This window comes from Dermacentor silvarum, chromosome 2 (genome assembly GCF_013339745.2).
Source record: "Dermacentor silvarum isolate Dsil-2018 chromosome 2, BIME_Dsil_1.4, whole genome shotgun sequence".
In the NCBI taxonomy this organism is placed as follows: Eukaryota; Metazoa; Arthropoda; class Arachnida; order Ixodida; family Ixodidae; genus Dermacentor; species Dermacentor silvarum.
In genome coordinates, this window is record NC_051155.1 from 246,377,965 (window position 1) to 246,390,245 (window position 12,281).

Here is a 12,281-nt window from a genome sequence, read left to right on the forward strand (position 1 = left end):
TATCAATTCGAGTTGTCTGCGGCATAAAGCTCTGTCCACTGCTCGACAAGAATTTGCTGTGCACGTTTCATAACTTTTTTAGTGCAGTGGCAATTCTGATTAAAAATCTGAAAGCAGTTATATTAAGATATTTATGTACAAGGCATTTACATCTAATTATTGCGTTTTGTGGAAAGTTTTCTCTGCATTTGTAGTTAATTGTTTTTCATCAGATAAGTAAAAGAAAAGCCCAATCGAGAAGGGGACTGAAGAGTGCCATTTCCAGCATATGGAAACCTAAGCCTTGTGGTGACATATATGCCAGCATCATTTGCGTGTTGCATTGTCTCTTGCACATGTGCTGCAAAGACAGGTGCTTGACCACAACTTTAAAACATATGTTGGCTAAAGGAGGGATTAGGCTCAAGATGTCGCAAACCTCTCAATCCTTGGCCGACATAATTGCCCTGTGCGGACAATCCAATGTGCGTTTATTTTATTGCGATAGCAATTATATGGACATTTAAACTGGATTTCTGCCGTCGCCGTCACCGTGAGGTTCCGTATACTTTGCCAACAACCGCGCTCGTCGCTCGCCGGCCGCACTGTCTCTTATCTCCACACGGCTCTGACCTTTTCTATGCGCTGTGCATTCGCCGCTCAGTTTCCGTTGCAGCGATAGACCGCACGTACCTTCGCCCGCTGCGACGTATATGCGCTTGCTGCCAGCGTTTTGACAGTCGTTGTCTGCGGTCATTCAGTGTGATCTATTTATGTTTGCTTATGCGCGCTCACACCACGCTTGTTCATTCAGTTAGTAATAGTCGGGCCACATTTTCCAACGCACGCTACACATGCAATGATGCCCGGATCGGCAGTGCAGCGCTACAGGTGTGTCCCTTCGCACGCGCTGCCCACGGGAAGCGCTTCTCATCAACGCCACTGTTTCACACGCGCCTTCTCGTCGTCATCGAGTCTCTCTTCATGTCGGTCTACTTACGCCGCAGCACACCTGCTTACTTAATCAGCTCATGTTTACTACAATTCATATTGCTACTAAAGCCGCTCACCTTACTTCGTGTCACATTGCTGTTGCTATCGCATTCATTGCTTCGCCCTTAGGGCGAAACTGTGACATTTTTTTGGCCATATGAGCATTCACAGGTAAGCGTACCGTATTTTCTCGCATATAACCTTCACGAAAAATTAGAAAAAAAGAAGGGAGGGTGTGGGGGTCGGCTTCACGGCAATGCGCGGCCTACCGTGCAGAGTCCGCGTTGTCCGCATGCCTATCGACATCGACGTGTGTTAAGCCAATAAGAGGCCCCGTTTCTTGTAAGCCCAGTCATAGCCTCCTTATAGTGGACTAGATCACTATAGCCTCCTCGATAACTCGAGTTTATCGAGGAGGCTATGGCCCAGTTTGAACAGTTGGCCAGCCTTGTTTAGGCATCACGAGTGTGTCTCGCCGGCAGTCTTTTACATTGAAACAGAAACTGAAGATCGTAGCCGCTGCTGCGAGATGGTTCCGAAGACGATTACGTCTTTGAGAGCGGCGATGAAGCCTCGGATGGGAGCAGTGAATCGGACGACAGCACTGACAACGTTGCGGCAGTTGTTTAGAAATAAATTTGTTTTGAAAACGAAATGATGACTGCGCGTAGTTGTAACTTCCTAGTCCTCATTTTTTTTTTTCGGATAGCGCGTGCGGGTTATACGCGAGGTTATTTTTTTCTATTTCGTGGAGTTCGAAGTTGGGGGTGCGGGTTATATGCAAGGGCGGGTTATACGTGCGAAAATACGGTATGTCAAGATAGAACCCTATACAGCTGAAACCATGCAGCAGTTTGGTTGTTTTCTAGCATTAACATACTAAATCAACGCCCTGCGTGGGAACTTAAGATCACATCATAGGAGGTTTAAGTACCGCTCAGTCTCTGGTCAGTGAGAAATGTGGCACTACATACCAGAAAAGAAATTACCGATGTCATGTTTAACTGAATGCAGCGAAATTTGCAAGTTGAATTTCCTCAAATTTGATTTGAATGGAAATAGAGGTTGTAGCTTCACACAGGTAAATATTCACAATGAAGGGCAAACAAGGCTGCAAGTGCATAGTAATGTTAAAGATTGGGCTACAGTCGAACATGGATACATGTTACACCTGCTTATAACGAACCTCCATATAACGAATTCCTGATATAACGAAGTCTTTATATTCCCCGCCGTTAAGTACTCCATAGAAGCACATGTATTTGAGACCTCTACGTAACGAAGTGGCAGTGGGAGACCCTCTCTAAATAACGAATTTTCCCCGCCGACAACCTAGAGATTTCGCCCCAAATTTTGTCATTTTTGCGCGAGCAGCAACCGGAAGCACCTTCTCCGCCGCGACGGAATGCGAAGCGGCGGCGTCGCGCTTGGCGCGCTCGAATTCACGGCTACTGCGAGGCGAGAGCGAGCGCACGTGTGCGTGCGTGCGTGCGAGCAGTGCGCGAGGCGGGCCTGCATCCCTCGACCCGGCGATCTTGCCGCCGCGGGCGTGACCTTTCCCCCTCCCTTCATTCAAACCTGATCCCGCTGCTTGCTGCAGCAGGCCTAGCCCGCCAAGCCGGCACTCTCCTTTTCCAGTTGATGTTGCCGAAGTCTAATGTTTTGGGTGAGCTCTGCCGTCTGTTACCCTTTTGGTTACTTATAAGCGTTTCTTTTTCGAATTTTCGTGCCGAACCTGCATATAACGAACTCCTCTTTAATACGAAGTTTCTCGGGAATTTGTCAATTTCGTTATATCCAGGTTTAACTGTACAATGAACATGGATATTACAAATTATCGGGTGTAACAAACATCTAATATGTTTCTCGGCAATATCAATATCACACTGAGACGGCAGTATTTGTAAATAAATAAAAACAAATACATGTTTATACCAATGATTAAATATAATGAAGGTGTATATATTCACACACAGGGAAATCAGACCTTACTTATTTCATTTCTTTCTTTTTTTTATTTGCACAACTTAAAGATGTGTTCTGAGCAAGGTTAATCTGCCACAGTGTTGCACAGTGTTCTTGATTGAGCTGTTCTGTCCACAGTGGGATTACACCATGTCCACTGCCGTCAATTAATTAGCAGCACTTCGTCTTCGCAGACGCACCAGCGAACCAAGTTTATGCTATCCAGCGATGTTTTTGGCCACCCAACAACGCAAGGATGCAAGGGTCCCTGCCTTGCGCTAGCTGATTCCAACTTGCGCCTGCGAATTTCCTAACTTCATCCGTTTTCTGCCATCCTCGACTGCGCTTCCCTTCTCTTGGTATCAATCCTGTAACTCTAATGGTCCACCGGTTATCCATCCTACGCATTAAATGGCCTGCCCAGCTCCACTTTTCCCGCTTAATGTCAACTAGAATATCGGCTATCCCTGCTTGTTCTCTGATCCACACCGCTCTCTTCCTGTCTCTTAACGTTACTCCTAAGATTTTTCGTTCCATCGCTCTTTGTGCGGTCCTTAACTTGTTCTCGAGCTTCTTTGTTAACCTCCAAGTTTCTGCCCCATATGTTAGCACCGGTAGAATGCAATGATTGTACACTTTTCTTTTCAACGACAGTGGTAAGCTCCCAGTCAGGATTTGGTAATGCCTGCCGTATGCACTCCAACCCAATTTTATTCTTCTGTAAATTTCCTTCTCATGATCAGGGTCCCCTGTGAGTAATTGACCTAGAGTAACGTACGTACTCCTTTACAGACTCTAGAGGTCCCTTGCCAGGCTATTTCACATTATCTTTGTCTTCTGCATATTAATCTTCAATCCCTGCTCTTACACTTTCTCGGTTAAGGTCCTCAATCATTTGCTGTGATTCGTCCCCATTGTTGCTGAATAGGACAATGTCATCTGCAAACCGAAGGTTGCTGAGATATTCGCCGTTGATCCTCACTCCTAAGCCTTCCCAGTCCAAGAGCTTGAATACTTCTTAAGTATGCAGCGAATATAAAAAATATAAATTATGGGGTTTTACGTGCCAAAACCAGTTCTGAGTATGAGGCACGCCGTAGTGGGGGACTCCGGAAACTTGGACCACCTGGGGTTCTTTAACGTGCACCTAAATCTAAGTACACGGGTGTTTTTCACATTTCGCCCCCATCGAAATGCGGCCGCCGTGGCCGGGATTCGATCCCGCGACCTCGTGCTCAGCAGCCCAACACCGTAGCCACTGAGCAATCACGTATGCAGCGAATAGCATTGGAGAGAATGTGTCTCATTGACTGACTCCTTTCTTGATAAGTATCTTTCTACTTTTCTTGTGGAGAACCAAGGTTGCTCCGGAATCCTTGTAGTTGACAGCGTAAAACGTGCGCACAACTGCACTCAAAAAAAAAAAAAAAAAAAAAAAATACCCGCCTCTGGGAGGGCTCGAACCTCCAACCTTTCGGTTAACAGCCGAACGCGCTAGCCGATTGCGCCACAAAGGCAGACGTTCCACCGTGAGCAAAAACAGCTTTATATATCAATAAAACTCTTCACTTGTACGTATTTTTTTTTGTATTGAACTAGTGAAGTAAATAATTTCAAATCCTGGAAGCAAAAAGCAATTATAGACGCACCAGACGCATATTTGCTCAGCAAACTTCAGAAGCATTGTGAGCCCGTTTTTGACAGCAACAGACACCTGTCGGCGCGTTTTCGAAACCGGCCGGGCACCGCACAATGATGGCCGCCCCTTCGTGGCTGTTTGAGAAGAGGCACCTTAAAAAGCCACGATTGGGACCTCCTGACGTTTACCCGCAGGATCCGAAACAAAAAGAGGTGACACTAAGCTCTTTGTTGTATCAGTCAACTTGCCGAATTGGACGCCATTATTCCTGGGCGCCTAGTCTCTTTCCTCCGGTTTTCTCTGTGTGCGCTTGTTCACTATGTTGCGATGCGTGTTCTCGAGCAGTGCTCCTCGCTATAGTACACGTTGTTTTACGAATGAACGCCTGTGCAAACAGGAGAATTGAATTGCCGTTGTAGTGTTTCTGGGCACTGTGTTTGTGCTTTCTTGAGTTCGAGCAGGCTATGTCGCGAAGCTTGAAAACATCTTGTCAAGTTTCCTTCAGCGCGTAGACATTTCGCCTAATTCTGCTGTTTACTTTTTTTTTTTCAGGATGAACTCACCGCTATAAACGTGAAACAGGGGTTTATTACAAATCCCCAGATCAACGACGAGGTAAGCAGTAGAACGAATGACGACCTTTAACTGTCGTGGATATCGCGGCTATTTTTCTCCGTTCTCATGTGCGATTGTTTACGGATATTGCGGCTATTTTTCTCCGTTCTCTTATGTGATCGTTTACGGTGCCCGCAGCTATGACCTTTCATTCGAAAATGCGGCGCACATTACGTTTAACAATCGGCTCAACGTATTTTTTTCAGTATGGTTCCGCCAGAAATGCCAACATCACCTCCGCAAAAGTAAGTTGCTCGTTTCTTGAGTGTGAGCAGCTGACATCAAAACGCGCTTTCTTTTATTGCGTGTCTAGCTTACTTTGCCAAAGGGCTAACCTGGGGTAATAATGTGCATTTTACCGTCACGTCCCATTTCAGTTCGGAGCCTTCTTCAGTGCCATTCTTTCTAAGAAACAAGAACTTAATACGATTCAAGATTCGTCCCGAAAGAAACAGCAGATAAACACCAAAGAGCATTTTTGGCCAGTAAGTATCCTCAGCACAACATTAATTGTCCTCTTTTATTATCAGTTCAAGTGTCGTATGCTTGTTGTTGCTTTATGGGGTCATGTTGATGAGAATTCCAAAGAGTGCCTGTGTGTGTTTCCATAATCCCTCTGTTATGTGAAGACTTCGAAGTGTACTTGAGTTGTTAAAGATTGAGTGCTGCTGCATGGTTTCAAGCATGCTTGTCATGTTTTGTAATATAGTAGACTATAGTGCTCATTTTAACTTTGCCATGAACTTGTTGCTAATTGTAATGAATGTGAAGAGCATGGTAAAGCTGCACATGTAAATGAACTTGCAGGTTACCGCAAGGTCCAAGAATGCAATTGAGGCTTGGTTTCGTGATCTTGCTGGCTCTAAACCACTTACCAGCCTGGCAAAAAAGGTGAGTAAATGTCTCGGGGCACTCTGACCCTGTGCAGTAGTCTGGTGAACAAGTGTGTAAATCAGGTTTGTGAGTGAACTCTTTTGATAAAAGAAGGTGCACAAATGTTCCCAATTTTTCTACAATAGTGCAGCTTCTTTTGTGGACATATTTACATTGTGTTCTCATGGTATTGTTCTCACGGTTATTGATGATGATTATTTGCTAGTGATCTATTGCTATAACACGTCAACGTATAAAGCGATGGTTTTAGTGACTGCTGAATGCATTGTAGGTTTGTGTTTGGTTATGAGAAAGTAAATTTACCTTTGACCTCTTAAATCTGTGATCATGCAAAAGCTATTCAGCATCCTCTTTGTTTCTTATCATGCTCACTTTTGAATGATTTTTTGCTGCAAGTAAGCAAGTGGGCTACTTGAGTTCTACTTGAGCAGACTGATTTCTTATACTTTGCATGTGACATTGTCTACATGTTATTTCTTAGTACATTCAACTCAGACAAGTGAAATAAGCGCTTGGCTCTTTTGATTCTTTATTGTACATTACTGTATGTTTGTTCTTACCCAGGTTCCCATATTCAACAAAAAGGAAGAAATCTTCTTAACACTGTTTGAGTTCTCAGTGCCTATGCTTCGGGCTGCTTGGTTTATCAAAATGACCTCGGTTTATCACGTTGCCATTTCCGAAGCAAAAATGAAGAAACGGCAACTCCCAGACCCGTGCCAAGGTACTCATACGCTTCTATTTCTCGCTATGCTTAATTTGGGCATATTGTGAAGACATTCTCTTTAAGGTCTTTTGCATGAAAGTATTTTGTGCAACTGAAGTGTTCTACCGTGCTGATTGCGACATCTTGGCAGTGCATGAGCTTGTTTCAGAGTGCTGTCTGAAGGACACATCACAGCTGTTCAGCCTAGCAGCACCACCTGTTTTAATCTTGATGTTTTCGTGAAGTCCACATAATATCTGCAATTTAGTTGCACATGAATGAATATTGCAGAGGCAGCAGTTTTCCAACCACCCTCTATGACCTTGCCTGAAGCAGAAAATAAAGCGCACTGGCTTCAAGTAGTTTTGAAGTTCGTGAAGTATGGCTCAAAGCATCTTAGAGACAACACTTGAGTTCTGTAAATTATCCCGTTGCCCATCTACGATGAACAGTGGAACTAGGCAATGTGGATATGTACACTCTTCCGATCTTTTAATGGAAACAAGCTAGTGCCAACCTTTGAGAATAATAGAGCACGGTGGCAAAATGTATGAGGATACACGCATGTGCTCACTAAACAATTTAGTGCAGGTGGCCTCTGCTAATGCGTTCCAAGTAACTTTTGTTTGCATCCATATGATTGTTGTGCGAGAGATTAAAAAAAAGAGAAAAAAACCCCCACAAAAGTAGCATAACCAGTGGGCATATATCGCATTCCATTCAAGTGGTGCCACTTGGTGTTTCCTCATCTCTTCTTAGTTGCGTACAAACAGCAAAACTGATGGCAATGATAAATACAAAGCAACAGACACAGAGTGTGTTACTGGAACAGCCTAGCAAACGGCACTTGCACCAGACTGTTCATTGCATGCACACACACATTCGCACATGTTACATCGGTTTGCTCTATGATATGGCACTGATCAACTTGGTAGACAAGCTTACACATTCCTGTTAAAAATTTGGAGAGATTTACAGCATAGGGGGGCTCTGTTCAAAGAAGGGACATGCTGTTCAAGGAGATTAATGCATACCATAATTAGCATGTTGCCTTTCCTGGGCAAACCTGTTATCTGTTCTATTGCAACACTGAACCTGGTTTAAGTGTGGGCTAACGTTGCATGTTTGGCTAGTTAGTATAACATGATGGAGGCAAAAGGTATAGCGCATCAAAAACAGGACACAACAACAACACACATTTGGCGCTAACTTTCAAAAACGAGTTTTTATCGCGGTATCGCAGCATACGTATATATCCTTCTCTCGCCTGCAATAGAGCATGTGCTCCGAGCAGCCTGACAGCACCTCTCGCGACAGAATGGGAAGTTAGTGATAAAAAATCATGCCATGCGCATAAATTTTTTCTTATGATGAGATGGACGGTTATCTGATATAAGACCCACTGAAGGTGGCAATGTGATATGCTTCAATGATGAGCCTGGTCATCTCGTTTTGGTTTTTTCCTAGAATCACCGTATCTTCAAAGAGTCACCTTTGGTGGGTATTGCATCAGCAAACTGTCCATCTCATTATCAGGAATGTGCATGGCATGATTTTTTATTGCTAACTTCCCATTCTGTTGCGAGAGGTGCTATCAGGTTGCTCGGAGCACGTGTTCTCTTGTAGGCAAGAGAAGGGTATATATGCATGCTGTGATAAACTTGTTGTTGAAAGTTAGCACCAAATGTGTTGTCTTTGTTGTTCTTCTGGTGTCCTGTTTCTGATACGTTACGCCTTTTGCCTTCATTAAGTGCAGGCAAATAAACTGAAGCACAAGCTACTGTGTGTTTTCGGTTATCAGTATTGTTTGATTCATGCCTTTTAAACACCTCCCAAAACTCACTTTATCTTCTCTTATAATCATGTCCCTCAACATTTGCATTGGATGGCACACCCCATAATGCACCAATTTTGGAAATGGTATACTATAGACATCAGGCTGTGGCAAATCATTGTGGTGCCTTCCAGACCTTCTAGGTGTTATGGATACAATGCTGAAATGAGGCTTATAGATCGTCACTCTGTAGTGTCACATAAATGTGACAGGCTTGATCATTTTAGTGCCTACTGCTATCAAAAAGTTCTTTCAATTGAATGGTAAGTGCCACTTCACTTTGCTTGTTGCACTGCTGTGCATGAAAGGCACAGGAAACCAAGATTGATGGGTCTTCCAATCATACTAAGTGAGCTCTCTTTGTACACATCATTATGTCAAGGATTTTGAGAAATATAAACGAAATGGAAGTTTGAAATGAGAAGCTCAGCCCATTCTGTCCATGCATCAGATTGTTGTGTGCTCACAGTGCATTAGCTTACAGATGTGAAAAATGTTACTCTTACTTACACCCTGTCACCCCAAAAATTGTAACTTTTTTCCTGACTGCTTATAACACTGAAATGAAACCTTCACATATAGTATATGATGCTGCAGATTATATGACGAGGATTTAGCTTTAAGCTCACATTCATCCATTCAATGCTGCTTTTCCTTTTGCTTGCTGCAGAGTGGACTGCGTCATTGTGCAAATTTCTGCGGGAGCTACTACACAAGCTGGTGGAACATAGCCATCCGACAGGCCCACCACCACCTCCACCAGGAGGGGGCGGTACCACACCAGGTGGTCCTGGTGGTGGAGGCGGGGCAAGTCCTGGTCCTCCTACAGCTACACCTGCTGCTCCCAGCATTCCACCTGACACCACCATTGCCAAGCAGTGGCATTACTGCACCAACCTGGCCTCGCACCTCTATGAGGTGAGTATACCTGCCTCATCTGTTCAGTGTCATGTGGGGTAGAAACGAGATGATGACTAAGAAGTAAATGCATAAAAATTAACACTTTATTGGGTGAACTTGTGCCCGTAAAGAAAAGAACCAACTTGGTGGCAATGATCGTGACAAACGCAGTAGCTGTTGCTGAATCAGAACTGCAGCAGCTCTTGCTCTTCAATATTTCCCACGACACGCTGCAAAGGGAAAAGAGTACCCGCAGCTATACTGCGTCCTCTCGCGATGACCAGTGGGCTCACCAGAGCTAGAGTAATCTCTGCTTGGGCCTCCAATAAGAGCGGCTCAGAGTAGAACCATGTGTGAGCACTAGGCACCGCTTAGCATTTGGAAAAGGAGCAACACGATATACGCGTTTGCCGTAGGTGCAAGGCACTGCAGACGAGCTCAAGTCCTAGTGATGCCCAAACAAAGGGGTTGGCGAACGAAAAGAAAAACATGTATGTACCTTGATGCTGTCTTGGAGAAGAAGACTTCCTTGTGCTCATTCTGCCGATCGCACCGGTTGCACTGCCACGGTAGGCAGTACCACCACCGCATAGTTGTCCGTGGAAAAAGCCACCCCTTCACGGGTGGAAAGGGAGAGGCATAGGGACAACAGAATAGGCGAATGCCCACACAAAGTTGCCGGGGCACACCTCAGTGCCCACAACTTGTACATTGTGAGGTAATATATGTTATCTTTTTTTTTCTCTTTTGCACAAAATCTGCATTGAAATGGTAATTTTCCACAAAGCATACAAATGGTAAGGTCCTTGTGACCCTCTTTGCAGGATAGATGAGGAGGGAGAAATAGGGGAGGAAGTAGGTAAAACAGGATAAATGTCTTTTTTTTTTTCATACCTTCTAAATTTGTGATGGTGCTGAGATGCCTTCCAAATCGATGTATGAACTATCTTGATACTTCATACTAAACCCTTGAGTATCACCGCAGCACATTTATGGCGGTGGAAACAGGTCTCAAATGGTCAAGGCATATATGGGGGCTTGTCTTTCCGTAACAAATCACCGCCTAGTGTCGCTCTGGAGATGCTGCAATCTTACTTAACTTCTTAAAATATTTCTTATTGTGTTGCCTCCCCTCGACTTGCCACCATTTTGCTGTATGGTGGCTGCTAATGCAGTTTGGAAGTATATTGCTTTGCCTAGTTTACTGCTGCATACTCACACCTGCCCTTGCACATTTTATAATCGGCATTCTCATGGTTGTTGTTTCAAGTTATGGAGCATCAAGAAAACTGAATTCTGTCTCATTTCTTATCACTCAAAGCATTACCGTGAGATGTTCACCAGCATGGCTCTCCCGTAGGTGTGCGATAAATACTTTGTTTACAGGTGCAAACCATGGATACTGCCGCACGTGTGTCTATTTTTGCAACGTGTGAAAACTGGTATAATCTCATCTAGCAATAAAACAATTGACTACGGCAAGTTTCTCACTCGTTTCACATTTCTGACAGGTGCATACCACCGAGTTTCTTTGAGGGCGCTCACATAGCATGCCTCACTCCCGCTATCGTGGCACATCCCCGGGGCCATGTTCTCTAACAATGTACTTTATTTTCCATTTGTATAATCATTGCTTCAGACATGGATCTGAGGCCACTTTGCTGGGATCGCACCCTCAGTGCAACACATGATTAAAATGGAAAACATAACATTACAAATTACGGGCCCTAGTTCTTTCAAGCCTATTCAAAACAGATGTTTTGTGAATTTTATTACATTTGTAAAAATTGCATTATGGTAGTTTATCCATTTAACAGTAAACCACGTATAACACTGCACATTATAAAGAAAAATTTGTTGGTTTGATGTCAACTAAAAAAAATTATATATTTTTAGTTAATCACTCTGAAGAGTCATTTTTCACTTGGTGAGGATCATAGAATGTGTGCCACTTAATTCAATTTTGACACTAGCCGTGCCTTTGTGGTGTGCTGTTGCAATTTTCCTGGGCATTATGAATTTCTGATTCACAGCGAAATGATTTTGAATTGATGAGTGTTTGGTGCTATATAATAATGCTTATGTGTGTTAGGACTGGCCATTGAGTCGAAATTACCTGACTCTCTAAATTATCAAATGTCAACTGTGGGGTCTCACACGGCTCTTGGGACAAAGGAACGACAACACAGTAGTGCGAACAATCAGAATGGCATTTAGTGCACTTTTCATATAATGCCTGCTAGCCGAATTACTACGCCGATGGGTGCGCGACAAATCGAAGAAGTCCGACTCACTGCGACCGGATAGCGAGCGAATATGTTGTCCCACATGCTAGACACCAACGCCTATAATCGTTCATGTGTACGGTCACGAGAATGGTCGCGTGTCCGAATGATCCGTGTTCAACCATTCCGGTGTTCTGCTCCTAGCCTCGCGAGACGGTCTCGAGAAGCGTGGATCGGCGCATGTGCAGAACGTCTGCATCGCTCACCGACCCCACGTCCAAGAGGAAGCGCCTTCTTCCTTTTGCCCCCAAGTAACCCTGCCATTAGGTGGTGTTAGCAGCACAACACTAGCGCCATCTGTCGCAATACGCCGCTGCCGTAAAGCCACGTGGCAAAGCCGGATTACGGGAGATGGGAGCCATGCGGGGAAAACAACATCAAGGTGTGCGTGAGAGTCACGCATCCCCACACAACTCAACAAGGTTAACTTTACTTGCACAATATATCTGGGAGGTGCAATCTATGCAAAAT

At 44.3% G+C, this 12,281-nt stretch overlaps 1 protein-coding gene and 1 non-coding gene across 7 annotated transcripts in view; one reads left to right on the forward strand and one right to left on the reverse strand.

Annotated features, from left to right (window-relative positions):
* Positions 1-4,380: 4,380 nt before the first annotated feature.
* On the reverse strand, positions 4,381-4,454 carry Trnan-guu (transfer RNA asparagine (anticodon GUU)). Its single transcript has one exon. It is a non-coding gene; the product is annotated as a tRNA-Asn (tRNA).
* A 220-nt stretch (positions 4,455-4,674) lies between these two features.
* The window catches only part of LOC119443051 (mediator of RNA polymerase II transcription subunit 12-like protein), a 159,505-nt gene continuing 151,898 nt past the window's right edge, over positions 4,675-12,281 (forward strand). For all 6 annotated transcript variants that reach the window (XR_007465751.1, XR_007465752.1, XM_037708183.2 and 3 more), the window contains exons 1-7: positions 4,675-4,788; positions 5,129-5,191; positions 5,398-5,436; positions 5,569-5,676; positions 5,999-6,082; positions 6,650-6,809; positions 9,296-9,543. Coding sequence is in view for 4 of the 6 variants with exons in the window: in XM_037708183.2 (XP_037564111.1) it covers positions 4,690-4,788; positions 5,129-5,191; positions 5,398-5,436; positions 5,569-5,676; positions 5,999-6,082; positions 6,650-6,809; positions 9,296-9,543 (801 nt within the window). In the remaining 2 variants the exon portion in view is untranslated. The remainder of the gene's footprint in view (positions 4,789-5,128; positions 5,192-5,397; positions 5,437-5,568; positions 5,677-5,998; positions 6,083-6,649; positions 6,810-9,295; positions 9,544-12,281) is intronic.